The 19,275-nt window shown below is 37.8% G+C and overlaps 1 protein-coding gene across 1 annotated transcript; it reads right to left on the bottom strand.

Moving 5' to 3' along the window:
- Positions 1-11,905: 11,905 nt before the first annotated feature.
- On the bottom strand, positions 11,906-18,575 carry LOC128509678 (alpha-1-antiproteinase-like). Its single transcript, XM_053481502.1, has 4 exons — positions 17,960-18,575; positions 17,609-17,876; positions 16,831-16,975; positions 11,906-12,137 (listed from the first exon to the last, which is right to left on the bottom strand). The coding sequence occupies exons 1-4, from the start codon at positions 18,573-18,575 to the stop codon at positions 11,925-11,927; spliced, it is 1,242 nt and encodes a 413-aa protein (XP_053337477.1). The 3' UTR covers positions 11,906-11,924.
- Between the last annotated feature and the right edge of the window lie 700 nt (positions 18,576-19,275).

Genomic DNA, 19,275 nt, shown 5'->3' with positions numbered 1-19,275 from the left:
CTTTAGACCATTTTGTAAAATAGTCAACCATAACACATATATACATACTGCCTTGATCTGTTTTAACTTGTTTAAAATGTATGAGGTCCATCCCCACAAGCTCGAATTGTCGTGTAACCTTAATGAAGCAGAATAATAAAAAAAAGCAAACATACAGTACAAGTTGCATTTATAAACCAGCATTAAATAAATATATATTTTTAAATGTATGATCAAAGTGTAGGGCCCAAGTTTGGAATCACCTGTATAGGTCTTTGTTCCTGCTTGTGTTTAATATTTGCAGCACTGGCCTGGCATTCTGGACATTGTCCAACCTACAGAATATTATGTAAAAGGGTCTACAAATTTAACAATATCATCGATTAACCATTAAGACTTTTACAATAAAGCAAAACAAAAAACGTTTTATAACACTCAGTAAACAATGGCATCCATGCAGCGATGCCTTAATTAGTCAGCCGCACGAATAAACCAGTAAAACAACATACAATTAATATACGACACATCTAAAGCAAGCAACAAACAACAGTTACTTGAAACAAGGGAACGAAACAACAGGATCAAACAACATGTAGCGCGCGACCACAACTTAAATTCTTGCACTCCAGCATACTTTGTACTAGCGGCGCTCACCACTTCACACGCATCCCGAAAATAAGCAGGAGTATAAAAGTCCATAAAACCATTTACTGCTCACTGACCACGTTACTCATTATAGGAGCCATGCTCCAATGCCTATACGTGCATTTTTAAACGCAAGAAGATCCGACGCACCTCAATCACTGCGTTATGAAGAGGAGGAACAAGAATAAAAACAAACACACGCGCTAAAATGTCACCAATCTAAGCGGCTGACAAACGCATAGCGCACTGAGGTCCACAGCGGAAGGGGTGAGAACTGTGACAGTCACATCGCCGCTGAGGGGGTTGGCTTAAAATAATGCTGTTATGTGTATGTGTTGTAACTCTATTTACTTACCCATTTATCAATGTCACAGATCATTCCAGGCCAGTAAGATTCTTTCCGCACTGCATCTCTTGTTTTAACAATTCCACAGTGGGCCCCAAACGCACTGTCATGAAATTCCTGGAAAATTTCATTCGCTTCTTCTGTGCCGCAAACCGATTTACTCTTCTCCCCAGGGTTCCCCTTTATATAATATAATGACCCATCTGTTGGCAAAGTTTGCTATTAACGTACCAAATGAATATTAAGTACCAAATTAATATGACCAGGCGTAATGTTAATTATATTCGTGTGTCAAAAAGTTTTAATATTCCACATGATCAGTAATTGTGTTGATGTGTGTTTATTATGCAGACCCGGCCATTCATACAACATTCTTAGGGAACAAGTGCTTAGAAAAACTTGTAATATGTGTTTGTAAAATAACTTAACCAATGTGAAATTTAAAAGTAATAGCTAAGCACAAAAAAATGGACAAAAACTTTCGTGTCATACCAGCTGATTTTTATTTACCGGTGCGGTTGCAACACCCACTGACATTTATTACTGACCAAAACCTGAAATCTTTATTAGAAGTAGCACATTTCGTTCTTATTTTGCGCTGAGCTCTAACATGACAAATCAAAACAACAAGCATGCTTGGAGAAAAGCTGTATGCGACCTACTAGTTTCCACTCGCTTGCGAGATGAATTTAATTGTCAGGACACTTGTATACAAATACAGTAAGTAAAATCTATTACCAAGGACGTGCACAGACAATTTGATGGGCAGGGGCTCAAGTGGAAAGAAGGGCACTTCTCATATATATTTTTTCCAAACAATACGTTAAATATATTAACACAACCCTGGCTTACTTACCAATTTCTTTAAATTTCCTTACACTCACCAATTCTTCATGTTGTTTTATTTTACATCACATACACACTCACCTCCACACTAAGACAAACACACGACCTGACCAGATTTTTTTTATTTGTTTGACAGGGGAATCTTTGCGCAAAAAGAAAAACATCCCCAGAAAAAAGGCAGGTGCTCCAGCACCTCTTTGATGTCTATGTGTGCACGTGCCTGCCTTAGCAATACATTCTCTTTTAACTTACCGTCAAACTTAAAGTCTGATGCCCTCCTTCTTATAACATTTTTTTGGGATTTAGTTGCACCCTCTGGATAGGTCCCACGTGCTATATAATTTTCAAGTTCTTCATACAACCCAGGATCCATTTGTCTATCAGGGGAAATAAATACCATAATTAGCTAGACTTTCTAAAAAAAGTCATGCAACGAGAGGTAATACTTTCTAGCTATGTAGGTTTATGTACCTTTAGAGATTGAGAAGTCAAAACGTTGAATGTTCACTGCCCAGCTACTTCTTCCAAACTAAAGTTGTTAATTACTCTAAATTCATCCATGTGTCGTTTGCGAAGAATTGCGGGTAAGTGTGTGGCAATTAATGAAAATAACGAAAATGTTCAAATAATTTTAACAATTTTAACTCCTTTTGTTTTTTAAATAAAAAACCAACAATATTAATAATAATATTCACCTCCTTTTCACACTCTCCGTTGCTCTGGACCGTTGACCCTAAGTACTTAAAATTCTGCACCTTCTTTACCTCTGCTCCATGTAGCCTCACCGTTCCTCTTGAGTACCTCTTATATCTTAAGACATATTATTGAAATATTGTACTTAATTTAGTTTGTTTGTATTCTAAATATTAACTTAGAATCAATCACCCGAGGTGGGATGTTGGTTGCAATAGCTTTTCTGTAGGACTGTTCTAGATGGTGTGGCCTTTGGACCCCAGGCATGTGTGACCCTTGGGTGCCAATGATCCTGTTACCAATTAAGTGAAGTATAATTGGTAATCAATGGAAATGTGTTTTACCGTTATGTGGTGTGAATGTTGTTTCTGATAAGTGTATGCTGTCAAAATATTTGTGGATATATACTATACTAAAGTTAATGAAAGAATGTCTTGAAACAGAATGCAATAACTCGTTGTACTGTATTTATTTATTTATTTACATAAAGAAATAAAATGTTTTAGGTTCACTTTTACACAGTTGGTCATGGTACTTAAGAGGCTGTTCCAACCATGCTGGAACATTTGCAGAAATGAAAATGAGAGAGAGAACAATAAAGAGAGACAAAGATAACATAAGGGACAGAAATATGTGGCAATTACAATTCTAGCCATAATTTTGTGTGAGAATGGTGAACCTCAGCTATTTCACTTGTGGCCTGTAAACATGCGAGTAGTACCATTTTGACAGCTGTGGACTCATGTGTCGGTATAGGATCTAATACACAGGTTGACAATTTTGAAGAAGAGATGAGTGGAATTAGTTTACTTTCTTCAAGGGGAGTAAAGTATTCTAGGAATTGATGTGGTGTGGTAAGTTTATCATCTGTATCACGTAGATTGTCTGGTTTCAAAGCCTGAATTTTTTGCCTAATATTTATGACTTAGTTATTGAAAAAGTTCATGAAGTCCTCACTACTGTATGTTGTTGTTGTGGAGATTTCTGCAGTGGTCGTGTTTCTAGTTAATTTAGCTACGGTTTAAAAATCTAGGATTATTTTTGATATTTTCAATAAGAGTGGAGAGATACAATGATCTAGCAGCACTGAGAGCTTTTTTATATTTCAGGATGCTCTCCTTCCATGCTATTTGGAATACTAAAAATTAAGTTTGACACCATTTGCAAAGTTTGATGTCTTTAAATGTAACTTCTTTTAAATAATAACAATAAACAGATACAAATAGAGATACACTATATAACAGTTCATTCTTTGTACAAATAAAATTGTCAGCCAGTGAACTTGATCGTCTGTCTAAACAATATTTAACCAATGTTTTTTTTCTTTAACTCATTATTGTACCTGTTAATTTTATTTATCTTAAATCATTAACTTCCCTGGGTTGCACCAGTCAAGGTACTTTCTTAGCTCTACAGTAGATACATTATAGTAGCAAATTCTGAAACAGGTTGTAATTTTTAAATAAATTTAACCACACTGCATTTCCTGCACATGTTCATAAAAAAATTTATTTAGTTGATGAGACTGGACTTATGTCCATATTCGACTCAGTAGGAGTAAATCAGTGTGTAGCTGACCCACTCATAAAGTCACACTTTAGATTTAATAATATCTTTCGGATTAAGCATAAGAAATTTTGTCACAACTCCACTATCTGAAGTTATATCAGATCACTATACTTTACTCCCCTTGAAGTGAATGAACTATACTGAACTATACTGACACATTTTCTTAAACAGATAGTACCAGCAATAACAGAACCCCTGTTGAGAATAATTAATTCCTCACTCAGCATTGGGTATGTTCCAAAATCTTTTAAATTACCAGTTATTGAACCAATTATTAAGAAACCTGAACTTGACCCCTGTCAGCTGTCCAATTACAGGACATGAACGGGAGGTTTCATCTCTAAGATTCTCGAAAAGATAGTAGTGGAGCAGCTATGCGCATATCTACATAGAAGTAGCATACATGAACTGTATCAGTCAGGATTTAGGCCTCATCACAGAATGTGATGTTACTCGACCTCAGTGCAGCGTTTGACACCATTGATCATGGCATTCTTCCACGTTATTAGTATGTAGACTTAAATGGTGTTTATTCTGCATGGTCACTAGTGGACTTTGGTGTTCCACAAGGTTCAGTTTTAGGCCCACTGCTTTTTTCCCAATACATGCTTCCTCTAGGCAACATAATCCGTAAACATGGTATTAGTTTTCATTGTTATGCTGATGACACATAGTTATATGTCTCAGCAAAACCAGATGAGAAAAAACAGTTTACTAAAGTTGAGCAATGTGTGCAGGACAAAAGAGATTGGATACTAATTTACTTCCTTCTGCTTAACACTAGAAGCGCCGCACCAGTGTGACCTACTTATAACGCGGTTCACCGGTCATTTTGACCGCCTATTGTTTTGAATGGGAAGCTGTTGCTGACAAACAATAATTTCTAGATGGTGCTTTCACCCAAAGCAAATAGTTTAGCTCCAAGATTATTTTGCACTTGGGCAATGCGCCTTTTATTCCCGCGTTGATAATCAGCTGTATTTTTTTTTTCATATTCAACTGAGAAAACCTACTACAGAGTAGAGGGGAGTCACTAAGTCTCTACTTGATTTTATAACGTTTTTAAAAAATTAATTAGTTCATTCATTTTATGTAAAGCTTTTGAACTTCTCGGATGTTTTCTTAGTGTGACAGTGCTTTAGATTAGTTCTGAACTCGCTTCCGTGAAATTATCGCTAAAACAATGTAATGACCCCTCCTGAGGATATAAAGCTTTATTATTGTGTTTGAATAAATTAGATCTACCACAGCAGATAATAAACTATGGTATGTCATAACCGAAGCAAACACTACAATTATGCCTCGTTTCGTTCGGTGTTGCTGCTTGGCAACGGACCACGCGCCTATTCGGGAATGTGGAAATGTGGAAGACCCGTGTTCGATTCCCAGCCAGTGACCAACAACAGTAATGCTGAGGGTTTCCAAATTAAGTTGAAATGTAAATTATTGTGTCCTATTTATGATGTCATCGATAATGATTATAATAAATATATAAATAATGTTTCTAAATTAATTTTTTTCACGCTCCAGCGATATATAATGACAAATTTTCAATCCCTTTTCCGCTAAAGTGAAGATCCGTTGTTTACTAGTTCCCTACAGCACCACAGTTCGCTACAGTAAGCAGTTAGTAGTATATATGTATGTGTGACTGTTTCATATATGTGTATGCAAGTGTTTCATGTGTGTGTGCATGACTGAAGTTTGATTTAAGCCCTATACAGCGCCTCATAGAGTTTTAGGTAAATTTCAGGTAAAAAATGTTTCATGTTGAGTGTGTGTATGCACTTTAAATATAAAGTAAACAATAAACACTGCCTTTTGCAAAGTGAAAATGAGTGCCGTTGATCAAAAGGCTGATAAACGTGCACGCAGATATGAGCAGATTTATCGATAAAACTACAGACACTCTACTCGCTGAATAAAATGCAACAGCTCGCTCTGAGCCGAACACCCGCAGCCCCCCCATTACTGTAATGCTTTCATCCACGATAGGTGTGAAGTCATCAAACCGGTTTTGCTGATGGGGGAATTGGCTGTATTGGGGGTTTTCAAACAAAATAACAAGACCGAGCTGACGTCTCTGCCTAAAATGTATTTCGCCAGCAAAACATAAAATAAATAAAAAAATAAAATGTTAGATGGTACCAATTAAATCAGGCTTCATAGTTGGATTTGATACTTTGAGTATAATTCATACATTTACTGAATATCTTCAGATTTTTGTAAAATAATGAAAACTGATTTCCTTCCTCCTTCCATTTGTCCACATCACCATTCATTCCTCGTATTCTTTCATTTTAATCTGTGTATTTAAGAGAAATATAGTTTGCATAAAGGTCTAAATTTTTCTTTTTATTTATGGACAGGTGTATTATGTTTGATCTGCATTATTGCATTATGTTTCAAGACATGCTTCCTTTACCTTAGTTAAATTTACATATGTACACCTTACAGCGTGAACAGACTGAAATCTAATGCCACAAAAAGAAAACAAATCATATGATCAATAAAAAATAAAAGCTTAGAGATGACCATTTTGTCATATTTTTGTGTTTATTGGATTAAATTTAAACATAAGTATTTTTATTTATGATGTGTAGCCTACATATATGTTACATAAGACCACTGCCCGCAATCTTGGGGTAACCGTGGACAATCATCTGTCATTTTCCCCACACATCGCTAACCTTACTCGCTCTTGTCGATTTCTTCTTTACAATATCAGAAGAATTCGCCCATTTCTTTCTTCACAAGCTACTCAGGTGCTTGTTCAGTCCCTTGTTATTTCAAGACTGGACTACTGCAACTCACTCCTGGCAGGCCTGCCTTTGTCCACGATTCGTCCTCTGCAACTGATCCAGAATGCAGCAGCACGACTCGTTTTTAACCTTCCCAAGTTCTCCCACACCACCCCACTCCTCCGCTCCCTGCACTGGCTTCCTGTAGCTGCCCGCATCAAATTCAAAACACTGATGCTTGCCTACAAAGCTAAAAATGGCCCAGCACCCACTTACCTCTCTGCGCTAATTACACCACGCACTGCACCACGTTCCCTCCGATCCTCCAGCACTGCTCGCCTCATCCCACCATCTCTCAGGGATCGAGGGCGGCATTCATCCAGGCTCTTTTCTGTTCTGGCACCTAGGTGATGGAATGAACTTTCTCTAGATGTCCATACATCAGAGACTTTGACTATCTTTAAACGACGACTCAAGACGCATCTGTTTCTCCAGTACTTGGACTAACCCCCCCCCCCCCCCCCCGAAAAGAAAAAAGAAAAAAAAAAACTCTTCTCAGATGTGTTGGACTAATGGTACTTAATTATTAACCTAGTTAACCCAGTGTAAGTATGTATCCAATGTTGTAAACATTAAAGCACTTTTTGTAAGTCGCTCTGGATAAGAGCGTCTGCCAAATGCCTAAATGTAAATGTAAATGTAAATAAGAACAAACAAATCCTGATAAGACAGAAGTTCTAGTCATAGGACCACATTTAGCTAGAAGTAAGATTTTAGATCACACTGTAACTTTAGATGGCATTTCTGTTCCATAGAGTACAACAGTAAAAGACCTCGGTGTAATTATAGATTCCAGCCTTTCATTTGAAGCACATGTAGATAATGTTACCAGGATAGCATTCTTTCACCTCAGAAATATTGCCAAGATAAGAAATATACTGTCGCTAAACGATGCAGAAAAACTAGTTCATGCTTTTATCACCTCTGGGTTTTACTATTGTAATGCCTTACTGTCTGGTTGTTCAACTAGATGCATAAACAAGCTTCAGCTAGTCCAGAATGCAGCAGCGAGAATTCTCACTAGAACCAGAAGATACGAGCATATCACACCTACCTTATCTTCACTTCATTAGCTCCCCGTGAAATTTCGCATTGATTTTAAAATACTACTCTTGACATATAAAGCATTAAATGGTCTTGCCCCACGGTATCTGAGCGAGCTGATAGTGTCTTACGATCTGCCACGCCTACTTCGATCAAAGGATGCAGGCTGCTTGTCAGTACCACGTATTATGAAAACTACAGCTGGGGGCAGAGCTTTTTCTTACAAAGCCCAAAAATTATGGAATAGTCTTCCAAATAATGTTCGGGACTCAGACACAGTCTCAGTGTTTAAGTCCAGACTAAAAACCTATTTATTTAAAGGGGTCATACAGGCCTACATGCACTTTTTTAAGCTGTTTGGACTGAACAGAGTGCGTACACAACCACTCTACGATGATAAAGAGCCGCCCAGTGGTTTTCTTTTTATTTATTACAATAACATGCCCCTTCTGAAATCAGGCCAATCGCAAATGCCTGTCGATGTGACGCCACACCACAAGAGGCCGCTCCTACACTAGTTGATTGACACTGGTGTTTTAGCAAAGACCCGGCCTGAGTAAGAAGAAGCTGTCGGCCACTGTTTTTCGCCGCTGGAGCAAAATGGCGCCTAAGCGAGTGCTGTGTACAGTTGTTGGGTGTAATAGCGAACACAGCAGTCATCATTCACTACCTAGGGTTAGTGACCTAGGGTACCTACCTAGGGTTAGGTATCTGAGCCACTGAGGACGCAGTGGCTAAATTTAGTTTTTAAAGCTTCCGCGTAGGTTCCTTACTTAAATCAAACCAAAAACGACTGAAGAAAACAGGCTCAGGCTCCCTATTCCAGCGTTTTCCAGTTTGGACTGCATTACCCACAAAGCACTGCGTTGTGGGCAATGCTTTGTGGGTAATGCAGTCCAAAGCATTGCCCGCACTGGACTACACTTCCGTGGCTATACCCCACGTGTGTTGTGAAGACACAGAACTGGGGGGGCGGGCTCAGCAGAGGTCATGAGCATTTAAATTAGCATGTACTGAAACAGGTTGCTGAGAACAGAGCTAGTTTTTACCAGGTAAAAGTAGTGTTTTTTTTACACAATCCTTTTGAATTTTTAATTAACGTATAATACAAACTTTTCATTAGGACCCTTAAGATCATATTAACATTTAATGAAAAATGGGATATGTAGGACCTTTAATCAAGCATTTTTATAAATAGTTTTGTCTTGGGTAAAGGGGCAGATCTAGGGGACTCATGGACGTAGAGTATTATGGTGAACTGGTATGTTTAGATGTCTTCCCCACTCTCATCTCATCAAGTTTGTTGACAGTGAGGTGATTGTTTGCTTTACATCTTAGGGAGCCCTCATGTCTTTGTTTCCTTCTGGCTCTCCCCTTTTAGTTATGCCGTTATAGTTAGTCCTGCGGGAGTCTCTGCTTGCACTCTACACTAAATATACAATCACATTATACATCATGTGACTGCGACCATATGTAAACTGTTATTTCTCCTCTTCTGCTCTTCCCTCTTCTGCTCTCCCTCCCCCTATCTCGCCCTCTCTCTCTTTTCTCTCTCTGTGTCTCTTTGGAATGCGTTTGGTGTCTGGGGATGGTTTCACTTTACCATAAAGACGGTTCTGGCCTCGATTGGTGTTGACAGCTGTTTCTCTGTGGACTTGACTTGGCTGCGGTTGCTCGATAGTTCAAGATTGCAATTGTCTCCAATAACGACCTGGACTCCATATTTACATCAATTAACATTAACTGTTATAGCTGAACTGCCTGCCACCTAAGACACTGTATAAATGCAGATCTATTTCTGCTTTCTGTTTTACCCAAATGAGGATGGGTTCCCTGTTGAGTCTGGTTCTTCTCAAGGTTTTTTCCTTTTACCACCTCAGGGAGTTTTTCCTTGCCACTGTTGCCCGCAGCTTGCTCACCAGGGACGATCTGCTCATCTTGATTCATGCACACTTACATTCCATACAGACTTAAATCATTTTTTTAATTGTGTAAAGCTGCTTTGCGACAATGACAATTGTTAAAAGCGCTATACAGATAATATTGAATTGAAAAAAATGAAGCAAAGGTTCAGCTGTACCCCAATTGTTTTGATATGCTCATATTTTACTTCTGCTTATATTTTAAAATATAATATGATTTAATATGATGTATAATCAAAAGTGAAATATTACATAAATAAGCAATAATTAAAACAGGTAGATTTTGACATATGGTCTAACCAAATATGTTAGTTATTGGATGCTAGTCCAACCTGGCGTTAACAAACAAAATAGAATAACTAATTTTAAAAGCTAGTTTATGTTAGCAGTTAAAAAAAACATATCTTAACAAGTTATTTTTTATTTTCCCCAAAATATGCGTCTTTACTTAGGGCATCCTATCAAAATGTTTAATTGACTACTTATATTTTTTTTCCCACACTGATGAACTCGATTAAATAAACTGAATGTAACCAATGGTCTAACTAATTAAGTAATTATTAAAATGAAATAAAATTTCGTTTATTTGCACACATTGTTTTCACTGATGCTCCTGTGACCTGTGCAACTACCCACAGTACAAAGCATTTTTACGTATGCAGCTATTTTAAATCCTTAGCAAATACCTAAAGAACTAACAGACTGGTAGTGTATAAGCACTTATCTGCCATTCCTAATATGTCATTTATTAATTTATGTATTTATTTCAAAAAGGGCAACTGCAATACTTGAAACCTTGCTTGCAATATAGATTTTATTTTCCTATTGAAATAAAAATAATACATATGTTTATATATCTGTTTTTTCATATTTTTGTCATAAGGTCCGTCAATGCATACCTTTCTCTCTCTGTCTATCTGCACATGGCACTCCTGAGATACCACTGGTGCTGACCCCTTCTGCTCTCCAAATGAGAAAGGGGGTTTTGTTTTGAAACTGGTTCCTTGTAAAGTTTCTTCCTCGTGTTGTCTCAGGGAGTTCCTTTGCATTGTCACCTCGAGCTTGCCCATTAGGGCAAAACTGACAAAGTTTAGGAATTATGCATTTTTTAATTTATACTCAAAATGTTTATTTCTGTAAAGCTGCTTGGTGACAAAATCCATTGTTAAAAGTGCTATGCAAATAAATCTGAATTCAATTCAATTTAATTTAATAGCACCCTTTTTATCACTTCAACCCTGTATGCTAAACTAGAAAACTACAATGCCTTGGAAAAGCATTCATACCCCTTAAACTTTTCCACATTACAACCACAAACATGAATGTATTTTACTCGAATTGTATGTGATAGACAAACACAAAGTGGCACATAATTATGAAGCCCAATTTGCACTTTGTGACAAGCCATGTGGAACTGCAGACAAGAATCCTTTGGCTTTCTTCCTGCCAATCTTCCATTAAGGGCAGATTTGTGGAGAGCTTGACTAATAGTTGTTCTGTGAACAGATTCTACCACCTGAGCTGTGGATCTCAGCAGCTCCTCCAGGATTACCATGGGCCTCTTGGCTGCTTCTCTGATTAATGCTCTCCTCCCAGTGTCAGTTTAGGTGGATGGTCATGTCTTAATAGGTTTGCTGTTGTGCCATACTCTTTACATTTTCGGACGATGAATTAAACAGTACTCCATGAGATGTTTAAACCTGGGGATATTTTATTATAACCTAACCTTGCTCTAAACTTCTCCACAACTTTATCCCTGACCTGGTGTTTTCCTTGGACTTTGTGATGCTGTTTGTTCACTAACGTTCTCTAACAAACTTCTGAGGGCTTCACAGAACATGTGCATTTGTACTGAGATTAAATTACACACAGCTGGACTTTCCTACTTAGGTAACTTCTGAAGGCAATTGTTTTCACTGGATTTTAGTTAGGGGTATCAGAGTAAAGGGTGCTGAATAAAATGCACTTTTCAAATTTGTAAAAACAAAAACAAAAAACAAGAACATTGGTGGTTGTAACTTGACAGAATGTGGAGTTCAAGGGATATAAATACTATTCACTGTAGATGCAGAGAAACATTTATTGCTGTTTGACCCCGGAATTAGCTGGATTTACAATTTTCCCCATGAAGAGGACATTGTTTGTTTTTTGGTCAACTATAAAGCTCATAAATGGGTGATCAAATTTCAGTGTTACAGTTAGTCCAGAAGAACCTATGATTGAATCTATCTCAGTCACCGCTGTTGCTTCGGTTCCGGCTTCATCCACATCTAGAGTAGCTTTATGTACAACCTGAGGAAAAAAAGAGGGTAGTGAGTCTAATCTTTACGTTTCCTAGATGTTTTTTCACATCTAGCTAAAACACAGTGAATAATTACATTAATGCAATGTCTTTTGATTAAATAAAAGCAATAGCAACATCCATTATGACCAATATTGGGGGACATTACTTTTTAAAGTGACTAAAAACAAATTTAGAAAGACTCAGAAAGTCTGTTTTAGTAATTTAATTAGCATAAAGACCACAAACTTGGATCAGACTGAATGCGCAGCCGGCACCTCTGATCTGAAGCTAGGACTGTTAAATATTAGATCTCTCGCATCTAAAGCAGTTATAGTTAATGAAATTATCACAGATCAGGAGTTTGATATACTCTGTTTAACAGAAACCTGGATTAAACAGGACGAGTATGTAGCTCTAAATGAAGCTAGTCCTCCTGGATACAGCTACATACACCAGCCTCGGTTAACTGGTAGAGGAGGAGGCGTCGCAGTTATTCACAATGATAATTTGACTATTGTACAAAAACACGGACACAAATTTAATTCATTTGAAATTCTTTATAGTAACATAAGTGTATTTAACTATATTAAGTCAGCTCAGTCGATCCCGCTAATTGTCATTTACAGACCTCCAGGGCCGTACTCGGAATTTCTTAGTGAATTTGCAGATTTCCTCTCAAACCTAGTCATTTCTGTAGACAAAGTGTTAATTGCTGGAGATTTTAATATTCATTTTGAAAACCCAGAAGACCCTCTGAGAACTGCATTTATGTCTATACTGGACTCGGTAGGAGTAAATCAGTGTGTAGTAGGACCCACTCATAAAGCAGGTCACACTTTAGATTTAATAATATTATTTGGATTAAGTATAAGAAATTTATTCACAATACCACTATCTGAAGTTATCTCAGATCACTATCTTGTCTCATTGCAAGTGTGTCACAATAATAATGTACACACAGCGCCGCGCTACCGTATGAAACGTACATTCACATCAACTACCAAACAGAGTTTTATCAGTAATCTCCCAGAGTTCCCAACTTCGATTAGATCACCGTCTGACCCCACAGAACTCGATCAGGCGACTGAATATTTAGAGTCGACATTTCGCTATACCCTAGATAATGTAGCTCCAGTCAAAAGAAAAATTATTAGAGATAAAAAACTTGCTCCCTGGTATAACGATCACACGCGCACTTTAAAACAGACCGCTCGGAAATTAGAACGTAAATGGCGTCAAACTAAATTACTAGTATTTCAAATAGCATGGAAGGAGAGCATCCTGAACTATAGAAAAGCTCTTAGTGTAGCTAGATCAACATATCTCTCCACTCTTATAGAAGAAAATAAAAATAATCCTAGATTCTTATTTAATGCTGTAGCCAAATTAACCAGAAATAAGACCACTGCAGAAATCTCCACAACAACATCATGCAATAGTGAGGACTTCATGAACTTTTTTAATAATAAAATTGTAAATATTAGGCATAAAATTGAGGTTTTGAAACCGAACAATGTAATTGATGCAGATGTTAATCTAGCCATGTCAGACCAGAACCTAGAATACTTCACTCCCCTTGAAGAGAATGAACTAATTTCACTCATCTCTTCTTCAAATTCATCAACCTGTATATTAGATCCTGTACCGACACATTTTCTTAAACAGATAGTACCAGCAATAATAGAACCCCTGTTGAGAATAATTAATTCTTCACTCAGCATTGGATATGTTCCAAAATCTTTTAAATTAGCAGTTATCAAACCAATAATTAAGAAACCTGACCTCGACCCCTGTCAGCTGTCCAGTTACAGACCAATATCAAACCTCCCCTTTATCTCTAAGATCCTGGAAAAGATAGTAGCGGAGCAGCTATGCTCATATATACATAGGAATGGCATACATGAACTGTATCAGTCAGGATTTAGGCCTCATCACAGTACAGAGACGGCGCTCGTTAAAGTAGTAAATGACATTCTATTGGCCTCTGATCAGGGTTGTGTAACTATGCTTGTATTACTTGACCTCAGTGCAGCTTTTGACACTGTTGATCACGCTATTCTTCTTCACAGATTAGAAAATGTAGTGGGAATTAAGGGTACAGCCCTCTCCTGGCTCAGATCCTATCTGACCCATCGTTATCAGTATGTAGACTTAAATGGTGATTATTCTGCATGTTCTCTAGTGGAGTTTGGCGTTCCGCAGGGTTCAGTTTTAGGTCCACTGCTTTTTTCCCTTTACATGCTTCCTCTGGGCAACATAATCCGTAAGCATGGTATTAGTTTTCATTGTTATGCTGATGATACACAGTTATATGTCTCAGCAAAACCTGATGAGAAAAAACAGCTTACTAAAATTGAGCAATGTGTGCAGGACATAAGAAATTGGATGCTAACTAACTTCCTTCTGCTAAATCCGGATAAGACAGAAGTTCTAGTCATAGGACCGCATACAGCTAGGAGTAAAATTTTAGATCATACCGTAACTTTAGATGGCCTTTCTGTTCCATCAAATGCAACAGTGAAAGACCTTGGTGTGATTATTGATTCCAGCCTTTCATTTGAAGCACATGTAGATAATATTACCAGGATAGCATTCTTTCACCTCAGAAATATTGCCAGAATAAGAAATTTATTGTCGCTAAACGACGCAGAAAAACTAGTTCATGCTTTTATCACCTCTAGGTTGGACTATTGTAATGCCTTACTGTCTGGTTGTTCAGCTAGATGCATAAATAAGCTTCAGCTAGTCCAAAATGCAGCAGCGAGAGTCCTCACCAGAACCAGAAGATATGAGCACATCACCCCTATCTTATCTTCACTCCATTGGCTCCCTGTGAAATTTCGCATTGATTTTAAAATACTACTCTTGACATATAAAGCATTAAATGGTCTCGCGCCGCAGTACCTGAGCGAACTGCTAGTGTCTTACGATCCGCCACGCCTACTTCGATCAAAGGATGCAGGCTGCTTGTCAGTACCGCGTATTATGAAAAATACAGCTGGGGGCAGAGCTTTTTCTTACAAAGCCCCAAAGTTATGGAATAGTCTTCCAAATAGTGTTCGGGACTCAGACACAGTCTCAGTGTTTAAGTCCAGGCTAAAAACCTATTTATTTAGCCGAGCATTTTTATAAATAGATTTGCCATAGGTAAAGGAGCAGATCTGGGGGACTCATGGACGTAGAGTATTATGGTAAACTGGTATGTTTGGATGCTGTCTTCCTCACTCTCATTGATCACTCATGTTTGCTGATGGTGAGGTGATTGTTTGCTTTACATGTCAGGAAGCCCTCATGTTTGTGTTTCCGTCTGGCTCCTCCCTTTTAGTTATGCTGTCATAGTTAGTCCTGCCGGAGTCTCTGCTTGCACGCTACAGTTAATATACATTCACATTATACATTGTGTGACTGTGACCATACCTAACTGCCATCTCTCCTCTTCTTCTCTTTCCCCCCTCTTTCTTTTTCCTCTCTCCTCCTGTCCCCCCCTTTCACTCTTTCTCTCTCTCTCTGTCGAGCTACACATGTCGTTCCTGAGCTGCCAGTGATCCAGACTCCCTCTGCCCTCCAGACCTGTCTGACCCATCCTGGTGCCCCGCTTCTGGCTGAAGATCTCGTCACATGGATGCCCCGTGTGTCTCTCTGGGATGCGTCTGGTGTCTGGGAATGATTCTCTCTACCTAGAAAATGGTTCTGGCCTTGACTGGTGTTGGCAACTGTTTCTCTGGGGACTTGACAGTTCGATAGTTCATGACTGGAACTTCTTACAAGTCTACCTGGGTCTTCAATAACTACCTGGACTCCATATTAACATCAATTAACATCAGCTATTATAGCTGAACTGCCTCCCACCCTACACACTGTATAAATGCAGATCATTTACTGCTTTTTGTTTCACCCAAATGAGGATGGGTTCCCTGTTGAGTCTGGTTCCTCTCAAGGTTTCTTCCTCTTACCATCTCAGGGAGTTTTTCCTTGCCACTGTCGCCCTCGGCTTGCTCACCAGGGACAAACTGACCATTTTGATTCATACAAATTCACATTTCATACAAACCTAAATAATTCTTTTGACTATGTAAAGCTGCTTTGCGGCAATGAAAATTGCTAAAAGCGCTATACAAATAAAATTGAATTGAATTGAATTGAACTAATTACATTACAAAATTACTGTCATTAAAAAGTAATCAGTTACATTACAGCGTTACTTTCTGATAAAAGTAACTAGTTAGAGTTACTTTTATCAGAAAGAAAAAAATTTTCATTGTAGAAAATGAAAACTTCTTTGTGATTCCTAATGCATGTTGTTTTAGTCCAGACCTTTATAATTATACTACCATCATCACTTAGCGAAGTTTGTCCCATAATCTGTTAACTGCTAATACCCCTATTTCACCTACGCGGTTTTGCATGGTGGCCGTAAGTACGGTTCATGATTCAATGTGAGTTTTGGCGCTTTGATTAGGTTTCCATCTTTCTGGTCCTTGACTGCTGTCTGGCTCACAGATTGCATAAATTCTCGGAATAATGTATTACATTTTTGAAAAAGTAACTAAATAACTGAGTACTTAAATGGCGGACTTAATGCGTTATATTACTCGTTACATCAAAATAGTAATCTGAGCACTCTAATGTTACTTTGTATCAAGTTTCACCCAACACTGATTACGACACATCTGCTACATTCAGTATAAGTAATGTTCTTACCTCAGAAACTAACAGATTTTCATCAGAAATCCCTGAGAAGTTAGCTTTAGCAGTGAACATATCCTTACACCCCATTTCAGCCAGAATGTTGATTAGAGAATATGAAGTTTTTAGGGACAGTTTAGGGAGATAGATGTCATGCTCGCTAGAAAAAGAGAAACATCAAAAAATGTTGTTTTACATTGGATAATAGTCAGTTAAAAACATTTTGTATATTTCTAAATCAAAATACATATTTTAAACAAGTAATTTTATGTACTTTTTCTGAATAATTGATGTCCATACTGTAGATATTACATGAACAAACGATGAAGCAAAATGTAAGGTGATGTAAGGTCAATAAAATATGCTATGGAATATTAATTCCCATTCCTAAAGGAGCATTATAGCTCTGCATATGATTATAAATGGCTTTAAAATATTCATTTTAAAACATTTAGAAACTAATTAAATATCATAATCAAAACTCCCCCTGCAATGGATGGCACCCTTTCCAGGATGTATCCCGCCTCGCGCCCAAAGTCTCCTGGGATAGGCTCCAGGCCCCCACGACCCTAAATACAGGATAAAGCGGTATAGAAGATAAGTAAGTGATTTAGTAATCAAAAGCCCTCAGTGTTTGTTTTTAAACAAACAAACAAACAAAAAAGATTCAATAAGCTCAGCTGCTGTCCAACAGGTCTGAGAGTCACTCTGAATCTGAACAGTTTACAGATTAACAAAGATGTTTTATTTAACAAATTATGTACTTGGTAAAAAAAAACACCTTAAGAATTACCTTACTGACATCAATTTTTGCCACTTGGTTAGGTGGTGTGGATGCAAAGTCTCTTCCAAATGGGTAATGTTTGTATCAGGAAGAGCCAGAATCATGGAGAATGAATCTTTATAATCTAGACGAAGGACTCTGACAGACAGTTTCTGATCATAGTAGCTGTCGAAATATCCCCACATAGACATCATTTGAACAGGAACGGTTGTTTCTTTATCCACATGGAACTGGTCTTCTCTAGTGTCTTGGGGGTCAAATGGGATGGACCATTTACCTTAATGAGACAAAATGTTGTATAGTTATTGAAAACATAATCAATTCCCATGGAGAGAACCCAACATAACTGAATGATCTTACTTTTAAAATATATGTAGCTGAGCAGACTCATGATGGTACTTGAATCCAGATTTTCAATAAAATTGCTGATTTTGCCATGTGTTTTTTCATTTAAATATTTGTTGATCTGATTAGTGGTCTCAGTGGTCTTTGTAAAATCAACAGAGAAGCCATCAGAGAGATAAAAACGTTTAAGTTTCTCCAGAAATTCAGGATACGGTTTAAAGGTGTCATTCACATAGACAGCAGTGCCCACATCCAGGTCAACCCCTGACCTCTGATTGAGGTTTTGCAGGAGATCGAGGAAGGCTTGGTGCATCTCCTGATTCATGAAGGCAGAACCCTCAAAGCCGAGGCCACTGAGAAGCTGTTGATGAGTCTCACCACCTGCTCCTAAAGACACTGCAGCCAATGCTGTGGACACACTCAGTGGAGAGAAGAACACGTTCTGGGACTGAGCACCAGACACAACGCTTTTGTACAGACGGAAAGCAAAATCGCTGTTCACTTCGCTCAGTGCCTGTATTTTACTTTTATCGCCATCAGAGACAGATTGTTGTTCTGGACTTCCGTGTATGCTGGTGTAAATTAATGCCAAGGAAAGACAACACCTCAAACACAGAACTCTCCACGCCATGGCAGTTCTAAGAGGAAAGCAAATAACAGGTTTTAATGGAAAAATAAATATTTATAAACAATAAGTAAGTAATTAATTTGCAAGGTTATAAGAGTTTCTAAACTGTCTAATCCTTTGCATAGAATTAATAAATGATGCTTTAACCTTTTGGGGAAGTTTTTATGGCAGGACACTTTATACTGCAAGTTTGCACTGGTTGGCAAGCACTAGACTTTTCCAATGACTGCTTTCTAAGATCTCCAAATTTCAACTCACTTATCATTTATATCACTTCATCTGCAGGAATCCGAAGTGCAAGGTGACAGTGCTAACCACTATGCCACTGTTTAACCTTTTTCATAATTTATCAAAATGCCAAAAAGTCCTTTTCTCTGTGTACCTTATTGATCCAAATCAAAAGTCAAAATCACATAACATGCAACATCACATAAGACAAGAGATGGCAAAGGATTTTATGTTTGGCCAAGGTGGAGAAGAAAGTGCAATAAAAAATGTGACATATAATAAATGATAATAAAAAACTTACTCAACTGTATCCACCTTCTGCAAAGTCTTGTCGCGTTACCAAAATGTGGCCAAAATGTCCACAACACTAAATATGCATAGACACCACCCTTTAACCTGTTCAATTTATTTATCTTAAATCATTAACTGCTTTGAAACAGTCTCTGGGCAGTGGACATGAGCCCAAATCGATTAC

This window comes from Clarias gariepinus, chromosome 21, assembly GCF_024256425.1.
Source record: "Clarias gariepinus isolate MV-2021 ecotype Netherlands chromosome 21, CGAR_prim_01v2, whole genome shotgun sequence".
Taxonomy (NCBI): domain Eukaryota; kingdom Metazoa; phylum Chordata; class Actinopteri; order Siluriformes; family Clariidae; genus Clarias; species Clarias gariepinus.
The sequence above is the reverse complement of the archived record's forward strand: the minus strand, read 5'-3'. Positions and strand labels throughout refer to the sequence as shown.

What these genes read in the sequence shown, in the direction of transcription:
- LOC128509678 (XM_053481502.1), bottom strand. Translation starts at nt 18,575, where the DNA reads ATGGCGTGGAGAGTTCTGTGTTTGAGGTGTTGTCTTTCCTTGGCATTA. An exon ending in CAGCTACATATATTTTAAAA is followed by an intron (nt 17,877 to 17,959) that starts GTAAGATCATTC and finishes TGTCTCATTAAG; the next exon opens with GTAAATGGTCCATCCCATTT. An exon ending in CAAAAATTGATGTCAGTAAG is followed by an intron (nt 16,976 to 17,608) that starts GTAATTCTTAAG and finishes CTCTTTTTCTAG; the next exon opens with CGAGCATGACATCTATCTCC.